The 27,593-nt window shown below is 35.5% G+C and overlaps 2 protein-coding genes across 7 annotated transcripts; one reads left to right on the top strand and one right to left on the bottom strand.

Moving 5' to 3' along the window:
* The first annotated feature begins 316 nt into the window (after positions 1 to 316).
* LOC121246949 (endonuclease III homolog 1, chloroplastic-like) lies at positions 317 to 7,524 on the top strand. 6 transcript variants are annotated; one of them, XM_041145275.1, is made up of 10 exons: positions 320 to 512; positions 686 to 807; positions 1,381 to 1,465; positions 1,929 to 2,056; positions 3,394 to 3,460; positions 5,042 to 5,133; positions 5,216 to 5,353; positions 5,433 to 5,537; positions 6,353 to 6,397; positions 6,661 to 6,728. In XM_041145275.1, the coding sequence occupies exons 1-9, from the start codon at positions 353 to 355 to the stop codon at positions 6,368 to 6,370; spliced, it is 915 nt and encodes a 304-aa protein (XP_041001209.1). In that variant the 5' UTR covers positions 320 to 352; the 3' UTR covers positions 6,371 to 6,397; positions 6,661 to 6,728. The 6 variants fall into 6 exon arrangements, with proteins under 6 accessions (XP_041001208.1, XP_041001209.1, XP_041001207.1 ...); XM_041145273.1 differs by lacking the exon at positions 6,353 to 6,397 and adding an exon at positions 7,042 to 7,524 and having other exon boundaries at positions 323 to 512; positions 1,381 to 1,444; positions 1,938 to 2,056; positions 6,661 to 6,744; XM_041145271.1 differs by lacking the exon at positions 6,353 to 6,397 and adding an exon at positions 7,042 to 7,524 and having other exon boundaries at positions 323 to 512; positions 1,938 to 2,056; positions 6,661 to 6,744.
* A 4,104-nt stretch (positions 7,525 to 11,628) lies between these two features.
* On the bottom strand, positions 11,629 to 20,053 carry LOC121246971. Its single transcript, XM_041145298.1, has 8 exons — positions 19,817 to 20,053; positions 18,222 to 18,381; positions 17,985 to 18,047; positions 17,384 to 17,450; positions 17,073 to 17,173; positions 13,704 to 13,748; positions 12,399 to 12,869; positions 11,629 to 11,954 (listed from the first exon to the last, which is right to left on the bottom strand). The coding sequence occupies exons 2-8, from the start codon at positions 18,354 to 18,356 to the stop codon at positions 11,784 to 11,786; spliced, it is 1,053 nt and encodes a 350-aa protein (XP_041001232.1). The 5' UTR covers positions 18,357 to 18,381; positions 19,817 to 20,053; the 3' UTR covers positions 11,629 to 11,783.
* Positions 20,054 to 27,593: the final 7,540 nt, after the last annotated feature.

Here is a 27,593-nt window from a genome sequence, read left to right as displayed (position 1 = left end):
AATTTAGACTTGCATTGACAAATAGTTAGTCCATTGCCAATGCTCTAAGGGCCCCAAAGTAATGTTGAATTATGGACATTCCAGAGAGATTAAGTAATGTTGAATTTGGGCAAGATCTTATAGACATTCCAGCAAGAAAAAATTGAATTATTTTTTATATTATGTTTACAAGTTTTTAAAAATTATAATGATTAGATTAAAAATATTAAAAATATTAAAAATTAAAAAATATATATTTAAATGATATTTAAATATTGACATAAATTCATGCGATTCCATCTCAACTTCCAAATTTCGGTACCAAAAATAAAATAAAATATTTTTTTCGGTCCCTCCATTTCCGAAACCCAAAATGTCCCTTCTGCTCCTCAGAAGTCACTTCGGCACTCTTCCCCTTTCTATTGGTTTTGGGCGAACCAGATCATTCAGCAGCATGTCCGATCCCAAAACAAGATCATCTTCCAAACCCCTCCAGTCCCAATGCGAAACCCCCGCTTCAGAGCCAAACCCAGGTCATTGTGAATTATGATAATAATGAAAAAGCTCGTACTCTCACAAAAGACATTACTTTGCCTATCTTACAACATTCATACTGTTCCAATAAGAATCTTATTCCCATTTTACTGCTATTTTTTCGCTTTTTTTTTTTTTGGGGGGGGGGGGGGGGGGGGGGGGGATATTGCAGGCTCTGAATCTTCCAATGGCGGTTCGGTATCAGAACTTCGTGTTTTTGTGAGGAAGAAGAGAGTGAGAAAGATTATAGAGACTCATGAAACGAAGTATGAAGCAGAACCTCTTGACCAAAAAGTAAGAATATTAGTTCTTTATTAAATTCAGAAACTTTTTTTAATTGTTTTATATTTGATCCAGCATTTAGGTGATTTGAGTAGCCTCTATTTCTCGCTCATGACAAAAACAATGAGCTATTTAAATTATATGATTTGTTTATTTTTATTTAATCATTCTAAACCTGCCACAAATTATGATTGCCTTAAATTTATTTCTGCTTTGTCAGTTCAGAAATTGGTGTGCAATTCAACTTATATATATTTATAGCTTAAGACTTTGTCTATAATATCATTTGAACGAATGGAGCTTACTTTCATTGCTTCGCAGAAATTCATTACACTCTTTGTGGCTTCACAGCTAGAGTTTTTCTTGGTTATTTTGCTAGGCACTGAGGTCCACTGGAGCTTGTTCTATTACTGGGTTTTCAACTTCTATTAACTCGTTAAAGTGTGTCAAAATTATTAACCATTTGTGGAATAAATGATGTACGATAAAATCCAATATTTAGCTTTAAGTCCTGCTAAATGGTTACAATTTTTTAATTGATCCATAAAGAAGAATTGTTTATCATGATCAGCTTTTTCTATGCAGCTACATGGCCCACCTGAAATCGAAGAATTTGGGTACAAACGAGTGAATGGATCTTTTCAGTCAAGTAACACCTCCTTTGCCAATGGTCTCTTAACATTTGCGATGTCTTTAGTAGCATATAATACATAAGATGTTTTATGCTATTGTGGGTCCTGCTTACCAATGATGAGAAATGTTTTAGGTCATTGCAGTTCACATGCATCTTTTGAAAGACACTTATCAAACAGAAAAACATGCATTTATTCAAACCTATTGTGCATTTTTGGCATATAATACTGAAATGGGTGATTTCATCTCGCATAGCCTACATCTGTCTTTTGAGTCATTTTTCTAGTACACTACAGCAGTGGGAAATTTTCTGAGCAAGCCACTATTTTAATCTTTTATTTGTGATGGGGTACCTCTGAATAGTAAGTTCATTGTATTCAGCATACTTTTAACAATAAGAAAAATTGAATTGACTTTGGAAAGTTGTTTGATGACCTGCTGTTTAGTTACATGATTAATATTCAACTGCTTAGCTGTTTGTTTGATGATCTGCTGTTTAGTCCCTACAGGTGAACCACCTCCAAATTGGGAAAAGGTCCTTGAAGGAATTCGCAAAATGAGGTCTGCTGAGGATGCACCAGTGGACACAATGGGATGTGAGAAAGCTGGCAATTCTCTTCCTCCTAAGGTAAGATTCTCTGTTGCCTGGCAATGGGTATAGTTAATGAAACAAAGCATACCTTAAATTATTATCATATCACTTTATCAGCAGTTGATACTTTCTCTAGCAATGAGATCAAATCTTCAACTTCATATTACAGAGGCCCAGAAACTGACAAAACGCCTTTGAAGTTCTTATGTCCTGGGCATGGAATGGGAAGAGAAAATCATGGTAATAAGTTAAAAAAAAAAAAAAAAAAAGGAAAAAGAAGCCAAAGAAATGAAAGTAATGGCTACATAATTCGTTTTTAGTAATTTTGCGATAAATCATAATTCGCTGTATTATGTTTGTATTTTCCTGGGAAGGGCGTAGTTAGGAGCTGTGTTGGGCTTTAGGAAAACCTGTTGAGGTTCAAAAGCATTGGACTGGAAGGTGGTGACTCACACCATTAAGTAGGCAAGATGAACTTGGCATGCATTAGCCTTTAAAACTCTATGAGATGCTGGGAGCTGTAATGAGTTTTGAGCATTGAATGATCCTTTGGATTAAGTGCCAAGATCTGTTGATTTGTGGCAGGTATTCTGCTGCAAGAGGCATGAATTTAGGTTAAGAAGAAATTATATTTAATTTCATTTTGAGGGAATTTCATTTGACACCTCCTCTCAAATATTATTTAACAAAATGATACTTAATTTCCTTTGAGAAAACTTCATTTTGAAGAAGTGATATTTAAGTCATTTGGTCTATGTGATGACCAAGCAAGACATTTTTGAATTTAGTATGAGTAATGCTACATACAATCATGGATTTTGCAAGTGCTGTGCACTGTTTTTGAAAAAGAGTGGGGTCCACTTTTAAAAAATTAATTTTTTCATGTGGATCCCATATTTACTCACTTTTTTCAAAATGAGTGCGCAGTGCTTGCGCACTCTATGACTTCAAATATCATTTCTCTTAAGAGTTGCATAAACAATAACTAGGTTTTTACTGTTTTCAAAAAGTCACAGATTTTCACTCTTTGCACAATTAATTTATGGGTAAAAACCTCACAAATACCTTCATCCAATACCAGATAATTTTTTAATTGCATGAAAATCTGTGTAACTGTTCGCAAAACAGTAAAAAACTAGGTATTGATTCTGTAATTAACCCCCAGAATTAATTTGAAACAAGCATGAGTTGATTTTGGACCAGTAGTCAAATGGTCTTTGATGGGCCTGAGTTTGCATTGGCTTAGCAGGCTGCATCTTCCTACTACATATATTCTTATTCCAATGTCAGTGCTGTGTTATTCCATAGACTTTCTATTTCATGCATGAAGCATCAAATAGGTAGGTTAATAATTCATATTTTGTCTTTATCAGGAAAGAAGATTTGCTGTCTTAGTATCTTCGCTTCTGTCTAGTCAAACCAAGGATAACGTTACTCATGGCAAGTACTTCCACCCTTAAAGTTTATTGGCATTGACAGACATGTTTTAATAGCCTGTTTCGAAATGAAGGCAGTTGACTATTTTTGTTACTTTTCTATCCTGAGTGTAAAACAATCACACAATTACACACGCTAGGATCAACTGATGAGCTTTCCTTTTAAAGAGCTAACAATGCAAGGAAGACCACCTTGCCTCAGAGTGACAAGTTATGATGACAAAAGGGATATTATCTCAGGATACAATAATGGGGCCTTTGTCCAAAGATACAAGGTATTAAGAACAAAAAGCTTTTAACTCCAGCACCAATCTTTCCCAGTCCTCAAAGCTATGCTGATTTCTTTCCCACCATAGTACACACAAATGGACCATCTTACACATGGAAATCCACTTTTCATGGCTAAAGTGTCTATTCCAACATGTTAAATCCGCCACCTAGGAAGGCACCAGCCAATCGATCCTAAAGAGATTGAAGAACATTCTCAATAGGATGATTACAATCTTGCAATGTAAAAGAAGATGATCCATTGATTCCTCATTTTTCCTACACATGCAACGTTGATTAACCATTAGGATGCCACATCTTCTCACGTCATCCAAGGTGAGGATTCTCCCTAGCGCTGCTGTCCACGTGAAGAAAGCCACTTTTGGGGGAGCCCTATTTCTCCAAATAAGCTTCCATGAGAAAGGAGCCTTGCTGTGAGTACACAGCACATAACAGTATGACTTTACTTCAGGCACTCCTCTCCTAGATGTGATCCAAACCATTTTATCATAACTATCCTGTCCCACGCTACATGAGTATAACCTTTCAAAGAAGGATGAAAGAGATCCACCTCTGGATCATTTGCCTCCCTAGAGAAGATGGCACCCCATTGAGTAGAATCATGCCGAGGATGATAATGATCCACCACAGAAGCTTTCTTCATGCGAGTAAATAGATCTGGAAATGTACTTTCCAAGGATTGATCGCAACACCATGAGAGCATTTAATGTAGTCATGCCTGAGCACCTTTTTTTTGGCTAACCAAAATTATTTGTAACCAGTTTTTTCTTCTAGATCCTCTTCCTGATACATAATATACACTTTACCTGTTTCTGGAATTTAATACAAATAGTTGATCAGCATTGACCGGATTACTAATTACTTCATTCATTAAATCTTTTGCTACCAGAAAATGATTTCCAGATTGTACTTGGAAAGATTATGAAAAATCCTTTATTTTAAGGAAGAGTTCAATAGGTAAATAGTATCGTACAAATACAAAGAACATCATGACCGTATACACTCATGCAGTTCGTAGTCGGGAGATAAACTTACTTGGTATCTTCCTGTGCCTTGACTGGCCATGACTGAATAGATCTTTCCCTGTAATGACGTTTATATGGTAAGATTAGCTGATGGCATGCAAATAATTTCGGAGTCAGAGAGAGAGATCATAACTCTTAAACTATTGGTTCGAGAAACATGTATATTCACTTTGTGCCTCTCTCCATACTGTATTCATTATCTGCTCTAAATCATGTTCTGATTTTTTATCAATGCCCTTAAAACTTCACTCACCAAGTTCTAAGGAGTGCAGGAGCAATCCAGCGTCTCCTTCAGAATGATCTGCTTGCTGCCGATACCATTGACAAAGCTGATGAAGCAACTATCAAAAGCTTGATTTACCCTGTATGTTATTTTTCTGCAATAATTTATGAAAGTCCTAATACTTCTCTTTCTCTTTTTATTTATTTATTTGTTGAAATTTTAGGTTGGATTTTATACAAGAAAAGCTGCTAACATGAAGAAAATTGCAAACATTTGTCTCATGAAGTATGATGGAGACATACCTAGCTCATTGGAGGAACTGCTCCTACTTCCAGGGATAGGCCCTAAGATGGCTCATTTGGTAGGGATTGGTTGCAGTATTTGTGTAAATCAGAATGTTGCCTTAGCATCTCCAAGTTTTGTGGTATGTTTTGGTGTAGGTTATGAATGTTGGGTGGAATAATGTTCAAGGGATATGTGTTGATACTCATGTGCACCGGATTTGTAATCGGCTTGGATGGGTATCAAAGTCCCGCACAAAACAGGTGCCTCTATCATTATCATTTATCACATTTGATCTATACAAGCAGGTTGTCAACTTTGGTAGTTTCTTGAAAACTGATTTCCACCTATGGGAATTTGGGCATGCTCTCATTAAATATTTTACTACAATTAGCTCATTCTTCTATCATAAAGAATAGGGTGGAAGATGATATTTGATCTATACAAGCAGGTTTTTCAACTTTGGTAGTTTCTTGAAAACTGATTTCCACCTATGGGAAATTGCGCTTGCTCTCATTAAATATTTTACTACAACTAGCTCATTCTTCTATCATAAAGAATAGGGTGGAAGATGATATTTGATCTATACAAGCAGGTTGTCAACTTTGTTATCTTGAAAACTGATTTCCACCAATGGGAATTTGCGCATGCTCTCATTAAATATTTTACTACAACTAGCTCATTCTTCTATCATAAAGAATGGGGTGGAAGATGATATTTTGAAACATTAGACTAATTTAATGCCTGTGTAAGTTAACGAGGAAAAATATATTTTGGACTTCAGAGCATCGATACCTTAACCGATTTTTGGCAGTTGCCTGGGGGTTTGCGGGAAATAGAGAGTGTTGGCAGCTATGATTGGAGTGAGTGTAGGAATTTTATAACTTATGAACTCTAGAACAATCAGGACTTCATTTTTCTTTTTCTTTTGTTTAACTGGTGGGTGTGGGAATTTAGCAGTCCATTAGTCCACGGAACATTGAAGGTTGTTATTTGTTTATTTATTTTCTTAACCTACTTAATATTTCTGCTGTACATTTAGTTATATTCTACCCCCTTTATTCTCTGTTCTGTCTAGAGGGGTATGAAAGGATAACTAATATGTGAAGGGCTTCAGCTCAAGTTAACGCAAAAAGGGACTCCCCCTAATTTTATAGGAAATATGTATTTGTTTTGTGCATGTGATGATGGATGTAGGAAGTTTTTCTTTTTCTTCCCTTTTTGGCTATTTATATAATTTACCTTGCCATAATCTATTGCGTTCATGTGAGACATTTGCAAGTCAGAGAACACAATGGACCTCTTCTTAACTCACTTGAATTATGGTGTTTCAAAGTTTCCTAAGGGCATATAGGATCAGGTGCTAATCCTTAATGTCTTTGATAGAAAACTTCAACACCTGAGGAAACAAGAGAGGCATTGCAACTGTGGCTTCCAAAGGAAGAATGGGTTCCGATAAATCCTCTTTTGGTAAGTGTAGATATCTCACTCACTCTGACCTTCTGACCCAAAAGGAAAAAAAAGACAGCTCCTGTGCATATAGATATGTTAACTTTGGTTATATTTTTGTATTGATAACTATGTAAGTGCGTGTACTTATATTTGGTTGAACACTGGCAAATTCAGGAATGTTTTGTTTTTTTAGTGAGTAGCTTTGTCTCTGTTGTGCCTAGCATTTTTAAGAACACTGCACTGTGTATCTCCATGTTATAAACAAAGGAATCTTATTAATAAATGCATTGGTTATTTTGATTTGTATTTAAACAGGTAGGATTTGGACAGACTGTTTGTACACCCCTCAGACCTAACTGTGGAATGTGCAGTGTAAGTGACTTCTGCCCATCTGCATTCAGGGAGATCTTGAGGTCACCATCCAAGTCAAAAAGGTCTAGTCTGAGCAAGAAGCTTTGATCATCTTGGTTCCCCATAAGGCGTTTGAATATGTTTTGTGTACATTGCAGTCCGGAAGGGTAGACAGATGTTTTTCACTTTCTTTTTCTTTTGAATATGCGTTGTGTTTTCTGCCTAGTATCATACATTGACTGCATATGTAATTTAGGAGGAAGACAGTTTACCATTGGATATTGGTGAAAGGGAATAGGAGGAAGGCAAATTCAGCAGGCAAAACTTTGGTTAGGAGCCTGACATCAAACTAACTCTGCAATATACATTCAGCAGATTAATGTATTGTTTGGATGTAGAGTTATTTTGAAAAATGTTGAAATTTATTAAGATAAAGTTGAGATGAAATGAAGCGTTATGGGGTTTTGACTTTTGAGATAGGTATAGGTCCCGAGGATATGCTTGGATGGTTTTTTTTTTGTTTTAAGTATAGTGAAGGAAATTATTGAGAACTCGAACTATTTGTACAGGAGTTTAGCTTTCCTTTTGTAATGTTTCCGATTACCTCATTTTATTAATGAAGTTCATTTCCCAAAAAAAAAAAAAAAAAAAAAAAAGAAGAATACAAATTTCCTACCGATATTCATGATCCGGCACCTTACATTCTTATTCCATCTAACACCTAGAGCCTCTCACTGCAATTATCAAATTGCTTAGTAGTCCTGTACAGGATCTCCTTCCTTGCACATAATATCCCTCTCCATCAAAGCACATTGCCCACAAGATGAGGGTACAAGTCACGGAGCTTCCACAGACTTTCCAAGGCACTATCTTCTATTGGAGTGCCCTTCCAGTTAACAAGCACATCTGGTTACCAGGCGCCGCATCCGACAATCTAAGATGGCTTCTGGTTTTGGTTTAATTTCACCCTGAGCATCCATGAGTGGTAAGATAGGTAAAGTTACTGGGAAAGGCTCAAAATATTGGGGAGACAGACTACGTCTCAAAGCCATTGTTTGTTGTTGGTAAGTTTATGCAAGAAGGTATATCCAATCACCTACCTCAGAATCTCTTTATCTGCAATGTTTACCTGCATTTTGTTTCATTCTATGTTGAGCTGATTGTAGCTTTTCTTTATGAATCTCAAAAATATATTCTCTTACTCTTCAACTGCCCATCTACTACTGCATTTGCTGGAGTACTAGGAATAGTCAGAGAGAGTACTCATATATTGCTCCAAAAGGCATATGTGAAGAAGCGTGGTGTTAAGTATTATACCAAGAACTGCAATCCTTGGTTTATTTTGTAATGTAGCAACACAAATTACACTCCAAACATTTGTTGAAAATCTTCATTTTTCAATATGTTTGTAAATGATAGGTAGAATTGTAAGATAAAATTATACCTTTTAGGCGAAACAATTCCTTCCAGGAAGAGCTAGCTTGGGCTAGCTTGGGCTACCTTGATAGCTGAATAACGATGCGATAATGGAAAATAGTTTCCATATCTAATAAGTCTATAAGCAACCATTAAAATGACACTGTATCCTTGAGAAAGTGACAATCCTTCAATAAAATTCAAAGAAATGTCAGCCCAAGACTGAGGCCGTAAGTAACAATCCAACAGGATGAGCATCCTCAACTTTAGATGCTAGATAGATGTCACATTCCTGAATCAACTTCTTCATATCCCTTCCTTATACTTGACCAATAGAAGTTAGCTTTGTCTCTCTGTACAGTCTTTGTGATATCTGGAATGTCCGACGTGGGAACTAGAGTGGAAAGAATGCAATACTTTCTTCTTAAAGGAGAATTCTTGACAATGAAAATCTTGCCCTTCAATAGGATTAATCCTTCCTAAAATGAGTACCCCTTAGGAACTTCTAGCTCTATTTCAAGGTTCTTTCCAAATTGTTGTAGGAAAAGAAATTAGGGTCATTACAGTGGCTGGTAGCTCAACATCTTCATTCTTCACGACTAATGTTATGTAGCAACCAAAGAGTATGATTCATTCCCATAGCTCGCTGACATTTTCACTAAACCGCTTGCTAAACTTCCCTTCCGTCATCTTCACAGCAAACTTGGCCTCTGTCCTGATGAGGCCTCAGCCTCGTTTTCTTTTGAGGGGGAGTGATAGCAGCACATGTCATGAAGAAGATGGTTGTACTCCGGGTTTAGGGTTTAGGGTTTAGGGTACTCATCAGCCACCATGATTCAAGAGATTATAAACCACAGTCAATGATTTGGATAGCTCATATAATATTTGACATATTTCTAATCCCTGTAATTTCCCTTTCCTTTGTTTCTTTCTTTTTATCACTTACTTGTAATACTGTCTATATAAATCAATACAACTCTCCACTGTGAGTGAGAGACAGATTTCGTCAAGTGTTTAAGAATTGGTGGATGTGTGGGTGTATACTTGAGATTTTAGAAAGCCCTTGTAGAATCTACTGACTGCGTTTGGATGTTAAGGTGATCTTAGATGATCTGAATTAATATGTGAATAGTAATATTTTGTGGGTCCAATTGAAATGTGTTTGAATGTAAATAGGTTGAGATATGTATTTGAATGTTTGAAGTGGGTTGAGATGGATTTTAACTTTTTATGAAAAATTGAAAAAGTAGTAGGTCCCATCAATAATTGGTTTGAGATGGGTTGAGATGATTTCATATTCCAAGCACAGAAAAAGATTTTTTTCCACGAAACTAGTTAAAGGAGCAATAGTAGAAGCATAGCCTCTAACAAATCTTTTGTAACCTGTTAAAACCAACAAACTTCAAGGGGATTTAAGAGTGGTAGGAAGTGGCCAATTCCATGGAACTCCAGTTTTAGTAGGATCTATTTAACTTTCGAGGCCAACATCAAATGACCCAAATGCTCCATTTCTCGTGTGCCAAACCGACACTTACTCATTTTGGCATAAAGGTGATTTAACTTTAGAACCTCTTAACACTCTTTTCAAGTGATTGAGATGTTCTTCTAATGATTTATTATGCACAAGAATATCATTGAAGAAGACAAACACATACTTCCGGAGAAATAATCTAAACACATGATTGATTTCCTTATTTTTCCATCCATTTAAAAAAAAAAAAAAAAAAAAAAATTTCTGCCCTTTATTTAAGAGTTTCACTCTAGTGGCCCCCGGGATAACTTGTTGTCACCATGGAAGGAAAACTTGTATCTTTATTCCTCTGCAACACCAGACTTGTCTGAGTACTCCTTCTACATGTAATTATGTACTACTATTGCTGAGTCTTAGTTAAGACACCATGCAAAATCCTAAAATTCTCTGATTAGGAGGCGTATGATCATACTCCAAGAATTGCATGGCCTTAAAGATCTAGCCTGATAGGTTCAAACTGCGATGTTTAAGAAGATATGATAACAGTTAAAACTTTGACTCTCATATTTAGATTTAGATTCTTGGGAGTGCTATAGAATTCTATGATTTAGAGTGTAAGAGAGATATATAGATAAAGTTGGCCTCATAGCACTTATGACTACTCGGGTGAATTTCTCGGTCCGCATTAAATGTTTAATAAATGGCATTAGATTCATTTGGTGTGTCTATCTCTTTTCCACTTTAGACCCTAGAGTTCAAAATATTCTCTAGAAAACCAAACTTTATTTGGAAATATTGGTATTTTATTTGAGACTATAAACCAAAAGTTGCAAACTCAAAAGATCATCGTCTACGAAAGAATTGTCGAAGATGAAACCTAGAAAGTTTGTAGTCCGAATGCCTTGTTGGGAAGCCCCAACATTTCAATGGAAACCTATGTTTTACATGTGATGGAGATAGATTCTTTTATTATTATTATTATTTATTTTTGGATTGGCTCGACAAAGAATAGAAAAACCCATTTTCTGATATTTTTAACGAAAAATACTGTTTATAAATCCATAATATGACATGAAAAGTCTCGTTTATTTTCACAATTCTTCTCAACTCATTTAATCACTATAATTTTTCTAAATTTTCACAAAAAATAAAATAAACAATTCAACTTTTTTAAATTCTGAAACAAAAATAATATTAAAAAAATATATTCTAACAATATTTTATTCAACTTTTAATTTTAATCTCATCTCAATCTCGTCTGTAAAAACAAACAAGGTTTAAAGTTATTCGTTTAAATGTTCATTAATATCATTTTCCATTATAATTTTTACAATTACAAACCTAGAAGAGCGTTTTTTCATTCCCAAATAGTCAGCAAACAATTTAATATTGCTTTATAAAAACCTAGACAGAATTGTGCATAATTCTTTGAATTCGACCATCAAATTTAGAGAGAGAATTGAAAAACATCATAGGATTTGTAAAACTTAACAAAAAAATATGTTATTTTGAGACTCTCCAGATTTCTCAAACCTGAAACGCAGAACAAGAAGACGAGAAAATGTTTCAACTATAAAATCAGCACAACTTGCGAGTTTTTACTTATTTTATTTACTTATTTTCTCGAGAAAGTAAAGCGGAAAATAAAAATCACGCAAGGCACAGCAAGAAATTTGGATTCACATACTTCCCCCATTTTAACTCTATTAACTACTGAACAAATCCCCCCCAAGCCATTGGGAAAGAAAAACAAAAGAATGCATGTGAATTATATTATACAAACTAAAAAGAAACTTTTCTGCAGTTCTGAATGTTGTGGTCACTTAAGAAAGAATTTCCAAATATCTCTATCACCAAGTTCTTTGACTAAATGCGCTCCAAAAATGCCTTCTTGATCTACCAGACTTCTCAGGTGCCGTGCTCCGCTGTTGAAGCCGACATAATTCTTCTTTGTGGCAAGGTACACCACTCCATATGGAGGTCTCACACACTAGTTATCCAAAGGAAAACGGTCAAACATGAGTAGGAGAATTAAAGCACGTTTATATATGTTTAGCTGCTGCTGATACCACCAGAATTTGTTTCTATTTGTATTTTTGGGATTGGTTCAATTATTATCCAAGTTGATGAGCAAAAAATTTCAGTGTCTGAACGAGATTAGAAGGGCATATGTTATTACATCCCGTAGCCCGACTATAACATATAAATTTAAGTGACTCATAATTTTGAATAAAATAAGCCAATAAGAATCCTTGAATCCCCCCCACTTTTCCCCGATCCATTCACAAATCATGGAGTGTAGTAATAAAGCATAGATGCCATTGAATTTGAGATTACAATAAACTTTTGCAACTATGGTCATGAGTAAGTTGGGGAGTCTGTATGTTGATTTAACATAATATAACCATGACTCATAAGAGACAAAGAAACGTACCCTTTTTATGAGTGCATATAGTTTCTTCAAAGAGGTCGCCGAATAGGGGATGTCTGTCATCAAGATAACATCATACCCACCCTCTGCCTGATTGTTCTCACAAGCCCTCTCCCATGCTCGACTTCCAGAGAGCTTTCTTGATCGCCTCAAGGAGGATTCCTGCCCCATGATGCTACCATCTAGGCTACTACATCCATCCATGAAATCCTCCTCAGAAAAGCTCATGCTTATCACTGGCGTCCCTTCAAACCCTTCATTCTTCATTACAGATAACACAGTGGGGAGTTCTTCCCAGTCCCCGGCGAAAAAGTGCACTGATGGAGCCAGAGTTTGTCTGGATGGAGTCAGGGGGCTCTCAGGCTGTCGGCTCTGCTTGTCCCGAGCTTGCTCAAGATTGGCAAGCACATTTGGTATGGTTGTGGATCTTATAGTTTCTGCATTGGCATCTTGAAAGTGCACTGTGCAAGCACCCTGTACATGAATGAATCAGATATCGGGCAAGTGCATTATTGGAGAACCAAATTCAGTTAATTCAATGGGCTTCCTCGCATCGAGCCTATAGCCCATGCTCTCGTTTTATCAAAATAAAATTTGTATTTGCATTCTCTCTACATGATGCATAATTTATGATGTGTCTGCTTTAAATAATAAAATAATCCTCCAAAGTGCCAGTCTCCGGTTCAAATTGTGCTCCCTGCCCCCATGAGAATGAGGAGAAGGCTGTGAGTTCAACGTTCACTGGATACGTGCATAAATTAGAAATCAGAATGAAAAATCTTCCAAATTCTGCAGGCAAACAGAAAATTTGAGCCTTGACAATGATAAAGACAATCCCATTCCCCAATGATTTTGAACCCACAAATTTGAGACCTACTCAATTCAAAGGCATCATGCTTTTGCAAAAATTTAGGGGAGTAATAGAAAGTGCATATCCTTTATAGCCGTGCATATCTGTATATGTAGATGACATAGCAATCTAAATACAGGCCATCTGAGATACTTGATTGGAGACATGATGGTTTATAATCATTGCAGACTTGATGGCAGGTGTCGCAATATTCTAAATGTCCACCATCAGATGGCACCTCTTAGCAAACATGCTCATGCTTTCATGCAAACCTTAAGTAGAGGTCCCCGTATAGAAGCAGCAATATGATTTGTATATTTTAGAAGTGGTGGCTGGAAGCCGAAGAGAGTGAGACAGAACAACGAAAATGACTCATTTTTATCACACTTCTAGGTAGATGCATAAACAAGATTCAGCAAAAGTAAAGATCACTGTACTGATCAGCAAATAGGATTTACCTTCAAGCAAGAGAAAATCCCTGGAAGTCCATAACTGCAGCCAAGCTGCAAGAATCACCGAGTAGAAGGATTAACTCTTAAAATCTAACTTAATCATTACTGCATCAAAAGAAAAGTAGTCACAGAAACGCACAAGTGAGGAAGCTATAAAATCACCCAACTGTTAAAGTGCAAGTAAAAAGGTTTCATACAATGATAATATTGAAAAAGAAGTGCAGATAAAAAACTATGCGACATTTAGAAGCATATTTGGATTACTTGTCTCTATATACAGGAACATTGAATTAATGTAACTATGATTCTTTGCAGGCGGGGGGCCCGTCTGCATCTAGTGCCCCAGAGGGACCTGGGGTCGGGCTAGGCCCAACCCCGCCCCGCCCCGCCCCCCGCATCTATGTATATAAATCATAAATATATATATATATAATGTATATTATAATTAAAAAAAAAACCCAATCATCAAAACGGCGCCAAATGACGGTGCTGTTTTGATTACTGGGTTTTTTGTTTTTAAAACAACCCATATCAAATCAGTGTCGTTTTGATAAGTTGGTTAACCCTCCTTCCCACGAGAATCTCTCTCTCTCTCTCTCTCTCTCTCTCTCTCCATTCGCAGTCGCCGCTCTCTCTCCCGCTCCGTAGTCTGTCCGTCGCACGCCTAGTCTGTCTCCGTAGGTAAGTTCCTGTCGCAGACTCACACGCTGATTATGTTTTATTTATTTATTTATTTATTGAGTTATAGAGGATGAGATTAAATTGAGAAGTTGGAGGATGAGATTGTAAATTGTGTGTTGTGGAGGATTGAATTGTGAATTGTGTTTTGATATTTGTAATTTTTAAATTGTGAATTTGAAATTCCTTAGGATTTCAGATTGGAACCCTAAATTAGTTTAGGATTTCAATCCAAAACCCAATTATGTTAGATTGGAACCTTAAATTAATTTAGGGTTTCGGATTGAAACTCCTAAATTAAATTAATATCAAAACCCCAACCCCTAAATTAATTTGGGGTTTTGGATTGAAACCCCTAAATTAAATTAAAATCGAAACCCCGATTTGTTTTGGGCTTTCAATATGAAACTCGGAACTGTTTTGGGGTTTTGAAATTGAAATCCTAATCCATTTGGGGTGATTGTTGCATGGTTTTAATTGTTCCTATGATGTTTACTTCATTTCAAATTTTTGCCAGTTTTAGGGAATGGCTAGTCTGTCAAATTTTAGAGCTAGCTCTCCTACCCTACCCCTACCCCTACCCCAACATATAACCCTACCAGATCTACCCCTACTAACCCTTCAAACCCTACCCCTGCCCCTACGGACACTACCCCTACCCCTATGAACCCTTGCCCTGCCCCTAGCCCCCCACAAAGCAAGAAATCTATTTCAATAGTTTGGACTCACTTTACCAAGCTAGAGGGTGGTGACCCCAATTAAAGTGTATGAATGTCACTATATGAGACATGGTACATCTCAATTAAAGGTACACTTAGAAGAAAAATGCAAAAAGAGTTCAATATTAAAATCTTTACAAGAGAAGAGTCAATCTAGACTAGAGATTGGACTTAAGAAAAGGGCAGATGGGGGATAGCGGGGGTGCAACGTTGAAGAGGTATACTAAGTATGATCTTGAGGAGTGTAGGAGACACCTAACTCATGGTCATCATGGACGAGCTACCTTTATCAGTTTGTGGAGGGAAAATGATTTCAAGCATATTCTAAGTACTTGGAACCTAGATTTAATCTTCCTTTTCGTCACACGGTAGCAAAGGATATAAAAAAAAATTATATATCAGAAAGAGTTGTGGGGCCAAATGGCGGGTCAAATTAATGGCATGGTATATAGATTTAGAATTGCGCATGAGAATGCATAGGCGGAGCTTATTGCGACAAGGGTTAGAGGTGGTAATATTCCGGCACCTACACCTAACCCCCACCTCCTTCAGAAGTCGGGATTGGGAAAAGGCATAGGTTGGACTGGGGTGAGAGGTTAGAGCACAACCCCATAGTTCCTTATTCTATAGAGGTTCAGTCGGAGGTAGACAGATACTTGGCAGTAGATCTTCAACCATTTGCACTAGACTTTGATATATTAACTTAGTGGAAGACCAATGCCGTGAAGTATCACCATCCTTGGAGAGATAGCCTACAGTATTTTGATCATCTCTATTATCATCATAGCCTCAAAGTTGGCCTTTAGCACCGAAGGACGCATATTAGATCCATTCTGGAGTTAATTGCCTACTACCATTGTGGAGGCATTGATTTACATGCATACTTGGATCAAGGAGACCCCAATTCATGTTTCGGATGTTCTTGACTTTTGAGGAGGCCGACGGGGAGGGTGGTGATCAGCCTGGATTAGGTAATCGTGGATTTCATTTTATTATTTAAATTTATTTATATTCATTTAATCGGTATTAATTTCAAATTTAATTGTTGTAGCAATACATGAGACGACGTCTATGACTACCTCCACTGCAGTATGACTTCGTGTGTATTGGACCCACCATTGCCATTTGCTGTGAGTTCACTGACTTTTCTACAACCATGGCTACCCCAAATTCCGATGAATTGTTATTCTTTTGTTAATTCAATTAATTAGTTAATTGTAATGTTGCTACAATAGTAAGATTTGTAATATTTTTAGATGAATTTGTAATTTTGTAATAGTTTTCTCTTAACTTGTATTCTTGTAATAGCTTAGTTATGATTATTAGTTAATAGTTGCAACTTAGTAGTATAAAATTTCTATTATTGTAAATTATTTTTTATTATTTTTAATTTTGTATTCTTTTTTTTAGTTAATTTATGGGCCCAAAATGGCCCAGAAACAGGTTTTGGCCCAGTTTTGGCCCATTACATATAATTCTGGGCCATTTTGGGCCCAGAAACATGCTCTGGGCATATGGCCCATTTATGTGGGCGCGGATGGGGAGGGGGGTGGCAGACATGGTGTCCACCCCCAGCACCGCGGTACCCAGACGAGGTACCCCACCCCTCATTTGTAGGGGTGGGTTTCGGGGGAATCCACCACCCTCCGCCCATGCGGGGAGGGGCTACCCCACCCCGTAGGGTACCGGTAGCACCCCTAATATATATATCTATATATATATATATATACATTTGTCTTCCAGTCCGAAAACACCATGGAAGAAATACTTTAAATTTTCCATATCAGGATTGAATGTTACAAAAAACAAAAACAAAAACAATAGTTACTTGTGGAATAAAAAATCTTCAAGCTTCAGAACATTAAAAACATGTAAGAAAGGAATGAATTTTTTTTTTTTTTTTTTGACAGGTCAAGAAATGAAATAACATTGAAGCATGAAATAGCAAGTAATGAAAATCTCTCTTTGAATGAATTACCTCAAGTACCCTTTTGCCTCTAAAACTCAATTGTCCATCACGAATCTCATGCTTAAGGACATTAACAAGATCAATAGAGCTGTCGCAAGATTTCAGATATCCTACAAAACCATAAGAGTTTTTAGCTTCTAAAATTTGGAACAATCATTTATATCTTTGCATAGAGAACAATGACACTGAAGAATATATATATAGTCAATCTTGGAATATAGAATGAGATTACTAAAAAAATAGTAATATTACAGCTAATCAACAGAAGATCTGAATTGGAAAGCTTCACATGAAAATGAATACCGGTGTCAGGTACCCACCATCAGGTTTTGAGGAAATCATTTCCAAACCATTGAATCCAATGATATCAGCAACACTAACTCTTCCCTGAAGAAGATTAGAAATGATGAATAGAGCTTATTAAACAAATGATAAACAAGTGCAACACTCCACCGTAGAAGGATCTTAGAAGTATAAGCTTTGCTATATTAACACTAGTATATGTAAGAAACATGCACGAATTGAAATTAAATCACATAGGCCATAAGGCTGGTTTTCGAGAAAGCTGGAGGATAAAATATTTTCCATGAACAAACATTCCATACGATCGGTTTGGAAATGATCTGAGCAGTATGAAAAACAAAAACAATTCTGCTCGTAAATTTCATTGCATCACATATAACCTGATTGGACCTATACCCGTGTGGGAGGGGGGGGGGGGGGGGGGGGGGGGGGGGGGGAACATTTAAGAAGTATACTTTTCTCTTCCATGGAAGGGAAAGATTATACTTTGAGCTCACCCCCACCACCCGCCCATCATATCAATTGCTATTCATCTTCCACAAAAGAACTCTACATGTAAAAACAAGAGGAGACATAAATGCTGAAAAGCAAAGCTGTCAAGGTAAGGGTTTGACATACCTTGAAAATATTGAACCCATGTAACTCTACATTCTCTCCAGCATACTTGTATGGATGAGCTGTCTGCGCAGTAGAAATGAGAAGAGTGTTAGACCTCTGAACACAATTTCTAACCATCATATCCCCTGTCCAAAAACAAGAACCTCCAGATGAACAATCTCCTTATACATTGAACAATTCTTCCTTTTCCTGACACATTTAGATTGGAAGGGTTAAAGGTGGGGATAAGGGACTTACCTTAGATGGGATAATCTCAACAGCAGGTGAAGGGAGATACAAATCTCTTTCTGATATGGAGGATGTGCTGTGACTTCCTCGGTCAGGGGTCACTAACCCGGGCAAACATTGGGAAAGCAATGCTGGTGCACGCATGGTTACTTGATCTTTGGAAAAATGTCTGTGGGAAAGAACAACTCAACCTTTTATAGCAGACCACTTCTTAATGAATTCCATGATCTAAGCTTAGTAATCACAAAAACCTTGAAGAAAAAAAATACAAGAGAAATTAAACTGAAACTCCAATTCTCTCCAAGGCCATGATGATGCTAACAAAATATGAAATATTATGAGCAGGCTTTATATCTAAACAATTACAGATCTAAACGGCTTCGCTTATAACCATTCTACACTACAGCAACAAGTATAAAATATCCGGAGGGTGAGGAATCATCATAGAATGTAGAAATTACAAGTTATAATCATAACCAGGAGGTAGTTAAGGAGGGAAAAGGAAACATACAGAAAACCAGTACCGGTTAAAAGAATAATAATCAGTGATCACAAATCCTAATTTGACCACAATACAGAAACTTGCTTATACTACCCACTTTAGAATAAAATGAGGGCATTAAATATGAAACCATAACGAGCTAGAAAACCTCTAAAAAGAGCTATTAGAATCATTCTATGGCAGTCAGAACCAGAAAGAGTGCATGACACGTATTCAACTCATTGAGATACTATGAGCATCCAAATACCTAGCTAGTAAAAATTTCAAAAAAAAATTTGACAGGTAAAACAGATAGGTAGAAATTAGTAGTTCAAAAAGAGAATAAGTAAATCTAGCAATTTTTGCTCCAAAAGAATATGAATTTCAACATGGAAATTTAAGAAACTGAAAGGAAACTATATTCCCGGTCAAGCAAGCAAGGCCAGAGACTGAGAGTTTTGAAGATCTGAAAACATCATTACTAAAGTCAGCCCTTACTAAAGCCACACACGCACACACAAAAACAAGGAAAGAAAAAATAAAAAGAAATAGAAAGAAACAAGAGTAAAATAATAATAACAGTCGCCGTATTTAACATTACACATAAACCAAGCAATCTGTTAAAGACCATTCAAAAAGCAAAATGCATAAAGAAAAAAAAAATACAAGGTGACAGAAAGCGAAAATTTATTATCAGAAAGATACTTTTAGAATTCATTAACAATTAGAAACTTAAGAGATGTAGAAAAATACTCCAGACCCATATTTTACTTGCATATATATAAAATAAAAAAAAAAATAAAAAACCCTCCATAAAAAGGTCAATCATGATACAATTACAAACAACCATGAGGAATTCAGAAACATATAGAAAAAAAAAAAAATAAGTAAAAAAAATTTGGGAAAAGAAAAGGCATGGACCTGAATATACTAAAAGCTCCCACGACATAACCTCAAAATTCACAAACCAGATGAAGACTCGAATTTTGTAGAAAAATACGATCAACCCACTCTTTCATTCACATCCAAGACCAAACCCAGAGAGAAAAATCAAGTACAATTCCATGAGAAAAAGAGGAAAAAGAAAAGAAGAAACCAGCTAGACGAAGAAGCAAAACCTTACCAACAAAGTCGATGCCTGTGATCAGCAAGAATTCAACATAAAAATCTGAACCTAAGAAAGGTCCCTTTTATAATATAAAATCTGCAAATTCAGGACAAAGTACCCGGAGACGCTTACAGAGAGGGAACAAAGAAGCTTCGGTTCAGACCTGAACTGTCACAATCGAGTTCCCAAAGAGCCCCATTTTCTTGAGTGTAATATCGAAAACAGCAAATGTAAAACCGAGGGAACTTTCTACTAGGGAAATTACCCTGCCGTCTATACGTTCACTTTATCCATTGATATCGTGTGGTGCACGTGCTTCATTAAAAAATAAAAATAAAACTATAAATATAAAAAGATAGAAAAAATTGTCAAATTTTTTTTTTTTGAGTAAATGAATTGAGATAAAAATTGAAAATTAAATAAAATATTATTAAAATATAATTTTTATTTTAATATTTGAAAAAGTTGAATTGTTTATTTTATTTTATATAAAATTTAAAAAATTATAATAATTAAATCAGATGAATTGATAAATATTATAAAATTAAAGGAGACCCTAGAGTTTTACTTATATTTTTTTATGTTTTAAAACATACACACACATTTAACAAATTACGTGACATTATATATGATGACAATGAAAAGTGTGCAGTCTAAGTTAGGCTACATAATAACAATAGAGTCTACTAATTATCTCTATACCATACATTACACTTAATTTTTTATTTTATTTTTATTTTGCTCTTGTTTAACTAAAAAAATTATTCCACTTATCATCTATACACTATAAATTTAGTAAGAAAAAATAAAAAATTAATAAAATGCATCTTGAAATGAGTTTTGCAATTCATCATCCCATACACCATATATTATACTTATTTTTATTTTTTTATTTACTTTTTTTTCTTTTTTAAAGTTTGTCCGTCTTATAGTAATTCAGTTATTCTAATCATTATCTATATATTACATAATTGGTAAAAAAAATTAAAAAATTATGTGTGATGTTTAATGTGAAGATGATAAGTTAAATTTTTAAATTTAGGAATTTTTAAATTTTTCGTAACAATACCCTCGTTGTTATGAACTTTTGGTGGCGTCTATGTGAATACCTGAAGACAGAAAGGGTAACTTTGGCACAAGACTTTTTATAACCTTTGGGTGCGAATCCTCGTGGAGAAAGAGGAAAGCAGGTTGGTCGGCTGTCGTTTTTTGTCTTCTGAACGTGTAAAAACGTAACGTTCGCCCCAGCTGACACGAAATGCATCATGATATTTTACAACTTCAAGTTTTGTCTCATTACCATTTTTTTAATTTTTCATCAAAATTTCTTAAATAGAGATATTATATAATTTGAATAAAAAAAATTATATGGTTGTTGTTTTTATCAGTGAGAAAGTGGTTGTTACTTTGAAGTAGATATCTCTCTTTAAATCACCCAGGACAGATGGCTTTGGTGTTGGGTTTTATCAGGATCATTGGGAGACAGTGGGAGAGGAGGTTGTCCAAGCAGTTTTGGAGTCCTTGCAAAATGAGAAGATGCCAAGGGATCTAAAACATACTTACTTACATAGCATTGATTTCCAAGGTAAACTCTCCTAATTCAGTGCATGAATATCGTCCAATAAGTTTATGCAATATCTTTTATAAACTGATTTTTAAAGTTATGGCCAATCGAATGAATGGTGTTTTGTCTAAGGTTATTTCTTGAAACCAAAGTGTCTTTATTCCTGGTAGGCTTATTACAGACAACATTATGGTAGCTTATAAATTATTCCATACAATGCAAAATAGGCAGAGGGGAATAGGTGACAAGATGACCATTTGTCACCATATTGGTTCTTGATTTGTGTTGAAGGTCTTAGTTCATTGTTACAAAAAGCTGAGAGCAAAATATGAGTGGTGTTGTGTGAATAATTTGTTGGTTCAATATGAATATGCCTCGGGTCAAACTTTAAACAAACAGAAGATCGGTATTTTGTTTAGCTCTAACACAAAGGCTGCTACCAGGAGTTTTATTTTACAGCAGGCAGATGGGGTGATGTGCAACAACTATAACAAATATTTGGGGCTTCCCATTGTTATGGGAAGGTCTAAGTACAATTCTTTTAAAAGACTAAAGGAGAAAATTTGGAAAAGGATTAATAGTTGAAAGACTGAGCTTTTATCTACAGTAGGAAAAGAAATCCTCATTAAAAGTGTGTTCCAGGCTATACCTGCTTACACTATGAGTGTTTTTAAATTACCTGAGAATTTGTTAAAGGAAGTTGAAGTAATGTTGGCACGGTTTGGGTGGAGCCACAACAGACTTAAGAAAGGCATACATTGGAAAAATTGGGGAAAGCTTGGGGTGGTGAAAGGCAAGGGAGGTCTAGGTTTTAGAGATCTCAACAATTTCAATAGAGCTTTGCTTGCTAAGCAAGCATGTAGGTTTTTAAAGAAACCTTCCTCATCGGTGGCTTGTGTTTTTAAGGATAAGTATTTTCATAATGGGGAATTGTTGGATGCTAAATTGGGGCATTGTCCCTCTTTCACCTAGAGGAGCCTTTGCTCAAGCTTGGATCTGGTTAAAAGTTTACTTGTGTGGCGAGTGGGGAATGGTCAGTGCATAAGGATTTGGAAGGACAAGTGGTTGCCTAAGCCATCAACTTATTAGGTTCAGACACTTGTTAATACTTTTGACTCTGAAGACAGAGTTGATGTGCTCATTGATGATGAGAAGAGGAGTTGGAAAAAAGAGGTAATTGAAGTAGTCTTTAATGAAGATGAGAGACAAAAGTGGTATGTGCTATTCCAATCAGTAGAAGGGGAGCTAGTAATAGGTTTGTATGGAAGGGTTTCAACTAAGGGCTTGTACACTATTAAGAGTGCCCATTATGAATATCTTATGCAGAAAAGTCAGAAACTGGGGGAGTCATCAAGTTTTTGGAGGATTGAAGATCAATGGAAGAAAATATGGCAGATGGGGGTTTTAGGGAAGGCAAAACAGTTGATATGGAAAACTTTGAATAATATTTTACCTACAAAAGGTAATTTGTCTAAGAAGCAAGTGATTGATAGTGGTTTGTGTCCAATATGTAAACTGGAGGAGGAGTCTGTGTTGCATGTTCTTTGGACCTGTTCTACATCAGCTGATGTTTGGGGTGGAGATGCAAGTCCAGTTAAAAAGTGGCAGAGGTTTTATGCAGATTTTGAGATGCTATGGGCTGAATTATATACGAGGCTAGATTTGGATCAGTTGGAGTTGGTTTCTGTCATTTTTCATAGAATATGGACAAAAAGGAATAGCTTTGTTTTTTAAAACAATTTTAAAAGTTCTGCAGTGATATTAGAATTGGCTCAAGATGATCTGTTTTCTTATAAGCAAGTGCATCAAAGGGTTCTAGTCCAACGATGACAAGTCAAATAGAAACAAGAGAACAAAGATGGAAACCAACTTTTTGGCCTAATTTGATGGTTAATTTTGATGCTGCTTTTGATAAGGAAAAGGAAATGATAGGTTTGAGAGTTGTTATCAGAGGTAGTGGATGGAATCTACTAGCTACTCTTTCTGCTCCTAAGGATTGTGTTAACTCAGTTTTTGTTGCTGAAAGCTATGCTTTGTTAAGAGCTATGAAACTGTGTATTGACTTTAGTTTTCATTAGGTTCACTTCGAAGGTGATGCTAAAGTTGTTATTGATGTTGTTCAGTCCAATTCAGATGATAATTCTTGGTTGGGACAAGCTACAGATGATATAAAGCAGATGATGACAAGATTTCCATTGTGGAGACTCTCTTTTATTCATAGGTCTGGTAACAAGGCTGCTCATATGGTAGCTAAGTTGGTTGTTGATACTGAATGTGAGAGAGTATGGTTAGAGGAGGGTCCAGCAGAGGTTTTGCTTGTTGTTTTGGAAGAAAAGTTATGTATTGTTTAATGTTTTAATGAGAAGAGGTTTTCTTTAAAAAAACAAATTATATCAGTCGGAAAATAATAAAATAATAAAAAATAATCAGTGACCAAAATTATTCACCTATCAAGTTATAACAAAACAATCAATCTACATGCTTTTTATATTTTAAATATTATATATTTTTATTCGTATAAGATTGTTGTACTAATAGAGAATGGCGTGGCATGCCATATAATAGCCACGTGTGACTCTTTTTTTCAAAAAAAATGGTTGAGATGTGTAACGCCTACCCCTCAAGTGTCCTATAGACGAGAATTTTAGAAAAGTAATGGAACGAGTGTTATTCACTTTCATAAAAATTTTCTTTTCTTTTTATCATGCACCAAATGTAGAAGATTCCGTAAATAAAATAAGATAAGCATTAAAATTAGAAGAGAGCTTGCAACATCTATGTGATACCCCATATTTCATTTGTAACGCTCTAATGAAAGGTCCAAATCACATGATTTATACTCTCAAAGAACTAATCAATGATACAATTAGAGTCTCATTGGAACCTTATAAAAGAGCAAGAACTTCTCATTCTCAGGCAATGTGACCACCTACTCTTATCTGAATCATATGGGGTATCACAATCTACCACCCTTAAATTCCTGACGTCCTCGTCGGGCTTGTCCATTGTAAGTGACATGGCTCAAGTCCCACATTTCTAGTTGGAATCTAGCTCTGATACCATTTGTAACGTTCCAAAGGAAGGCCCAAACTACATGATCTATACTCTAAAAGAACTAGTCAATGATACAATTGAAACCTCATTGAAACCTTATAAAGAGCAAGAACTTCTCATTCCCAAGCAATGTGGGATCCCACACACCACCTACCTTCTTCTTTCTAAGCAATATAGGATCTCATACACCACCTACCTTTATCTGTATCATATGAGGTATCACAATTTATAAAAATGTAAATTACAAAATCATTATTTACAAATTAGAAAAAGTATGCCTATGCTTTTGTAGCTTTTCTTTGAACCAATTATTGCCTTACATCTTTGTTTTAACTTTTAAATTTGAGATATTCGTGCGTTAAAATAAAATGAGTTGAATATTTAACAAATCTCATGCGGTTAGTCATCCACAAACTTGTCTAATGAAACTATTCGCAAGATGATAAAATACCTCACTACCCAAATCTGAGAGTACATCAAGTATTTTCTTGATACTTTACTATTATTCATTAATTTATTATTAATTTTCACCTATTAATTACTACTATTTAATATTTTTCATTACTTTTTTTATTATTTTTTCACTACTATTCATAAAATACCTGAGAATATCTCAATACCCAAACCCAATTGATAATCCAATTAACCTTCAATATATATATATATATATATATATATATATATATATATCCAAGAATTAATCCTAACCTTGCTTTAACGCTTGTGGCATGGCATCCATCATTGATTCCTTATAAACATCCATGACTTTATCATTTGCATCCATATATACTCTAAACATCTATAACCTTGAAATATAGTCTTTAACATGCACATTATACCCAAACAATGAATCATTCATGAAGCTCAATTTCATTAGTGCTACCTCATAACCTCACCATTCGTAGACAAACTTCATGCATACTTCATTTAATGCATACTCTTAATTTCAAGGCCAACTTAGTACAACCAATCCATGGCCCTACTCATCCCTTGCATCATTCCATATTTGCATGCTTGATTCAAAGCATCTTCATCCCATTTTTAAGACTCAAAATGGGCGTAGATCGAAGTTTCACTTTAAAATCCAACATAAACGTCCAAGAACATCATCATGATTCCATCCAAACCTTCATTTTTAATATGTAACATAAAGTTTAGTCCAACACTTGTACGCAACACACATCAACCCAAGCTTCATTCACCTTCTCATATTCAATTACATAACACAATTCAAGACCTTCCATTAATCTAACAAGTAATTAGAACCTTAAGCTACCCTAAACACTTTAACATTATATAATGCATGAAAATAATCAAAGTGGCATCTGCCCAAGACACCATACATTGCTCCATTTCATTTCATACACTCAGCACCAATCCAATTCTCTTATGCTTCATAATCATTTCATGCAAATAACCGGCCATCCATAATTCTCAACTTCCATTTCGACTCCTTGATTATAACCTGTGTTAGGGACTAAATTGACTAGGTCAAACCCTTTGGAAACCTATCACTAAGCCAAGAAATAAGGCATGAAAAAGATAAGGCAAATAAGTTGGTTTAGACTCCTAAAAAGAAAAGGTTTCACAAGACTTAGACTCCTAAAAGAAAAAGGCTTCACAAGGTAAATTGAGCTCTATCACTCCAAGGAAATAACCTCTATATAAGGAGCGGCTCCTCCACAAATCTAACAGGCTCTCTCCAGGCACTCTCTACCAATTCTCTAGAGGGACACTCAGACTAAATTCTCTTATTGTATTGAGCGATATGTGAGGCTATGGGACATTATAAAATCATCACCTGATATAGTGGATTTTGCGCCCAACAACCCATGGACGTAAGCTTTTATGCCGAACCACGTAAATTTCTGTGTCTCCCTTTATTTATTTTTATTTGCTTATTTATTATTTATCATATAGATGGACGCAAAAAGCATCGTATCAAAGCCTGAATCACTAACGTGGATCGGGGATGACTCTTTATTCCTTTCCGGCCTGTTGTGCAATTTTTGGCATTAACAGTTGACATCGTCTGTGGGATCGACTTTTTCTCTATACCGGAATTGGGAGAAGGATATTCTCCGACTCACGGGATCATCTGCAAAAGTTCAGATTCCTTGGTTAGTGAGATCGTCTCCAAAAAATAAATAGATATATATTTATTATATGATGCCCGCAACACCCTTGCATGATGTGAATTCTACAATCACAAGATCATCATCGAAACATCATATAAGATTTCCTCAATTTTACTGATTTCTTGTTGATTACATCCTAACACTGCAGCAAATAATAATAATAATAATAATAATAATAATAATAATAATAATAATAATAATATCAGATATATAATATATATATCTATATCTTTGTGGGATTCTTTACAGACTTCAACATGATTTTCACACATCAACTATCACGCGAATACATGCAAATCGCAATATCTACAAAAGTCAAGCTTCTTTAACTCATGAGACTATCTCCAAAAGAAAAATAATAATAACAGATAACAATTTTATGTACTAATCTATTATTTTTCTTTTATTTCGTTAATTTTGGTGTGTCTATATATATAGATAAATATATATTCTAGAGGATGCTCTTCATGTGGACGTAACATGATTTGCTCAACTTTTGAAACTCTCCTTTGTAAATTAATTAATCATCTCGTTTCTGTTCTATAGAAAAGGAAAACTTTTTCACTCTCTCTTAACATAGAGAGAAAGAGAGAGGAGAGAACTAGTAGTTTGGAGGTTCTCTTATCAATTATGTTTACTGTTTGGTCTGATATTTCCTTCTAATTTGTGTAAAAAAAAAGGAAAAAAAAAGAGAGAGAAAAGAAAAAGAAGAAAAAGAAAAAGAAGAAGAAGAAAGAAAGTCGAGCTGGTTGACTCAAAAGTGAACTCGCCAAACACGAATAATTTTCATTGCTACAAAAGCGCTCAAGGATGAACAAATTACCCATGCAAAAATCATTCAGCAGCAAATGATCTCAATTAAGACAAATTACTTTGGTTTGGCTTCTTCAAATTTGTTATTTTATTTTTACTAACGAAATTGATTTTTTAAAAGACTTTTCCCACGAAGCTCTTCAAGGTTTCACGAGAAACTTGGCTGCTACATGTCGTGGGAACATACTTCACTGGAAATAAATTGCATGGCGCGAAGCACCAA

Source organism: Juglans microcarpa x Juglans regia, chromosome 1S (assembly GCF_004785595.1).
Source record: "Juglans microcarpa x Juglans regia isolate MS1-56 chromosome 1S, Jm3101_v1.0, whole genome shotgun sequence".
Taxonomy (NCBI): domain Eukaryota; kingdom Viridiplantae; phylum Streptophyta; class Magnoliopsida; order Fagales; family Juglandaceae; genus Juglans; species Juglans microcarpa x Juglans regia.
This window is presented reverse-complemented; position numbering and strand designations above follow the sequence as displayed.

Excerpts from the sequence above, each read along its gene's own strand:
- LOC121246949 (XM_041145270.1), top strand. The coding sequence starts at position 353 with ATGTCCCTTCTGCTCCTCAGAAGTCACTTCGGCACTCTTCCCCTTTCT. Across the intron at positions 1,466-1,928 it reads TAACACCTCCTTTGCCAATG|TCCCTACAGGTGAACCACCT; the intron begins GTCTCTTAACAT and ends TCTGCTGTTTAG. Across the intron at positions 5,354-5,432 it reads GCCCTAAGATGGCTCATTTG|GTTATGAATGTTGGGTGGAA; the intron begins GTAGGGATTGGT and ends GTTTTGGTGTAG.
- LOC121246971 (XM_041145298.1), bottom strand. The coding sequence starts at position 18,356 with ATGCGTGCACCAGCATTGCTTTCCCAATGTTTGCCCGGGTTAGTGACC. Across the intron at positions 17,174-17,383 it reads GATTTCCTCAAAACCTGATG|GATATCTGAAATCTTGCGAC; the intron begins GTGGGTACCTGA and ends ATGGTTTTGTAG. Across the intron at positions 13,749-17,072 it reads GAGGCAAAAGGGTACTTGAG|CTTGGCTGCAGTTATGGACT; the intron begins GTAATTCATTCA and ends TGATTCTTGCAG.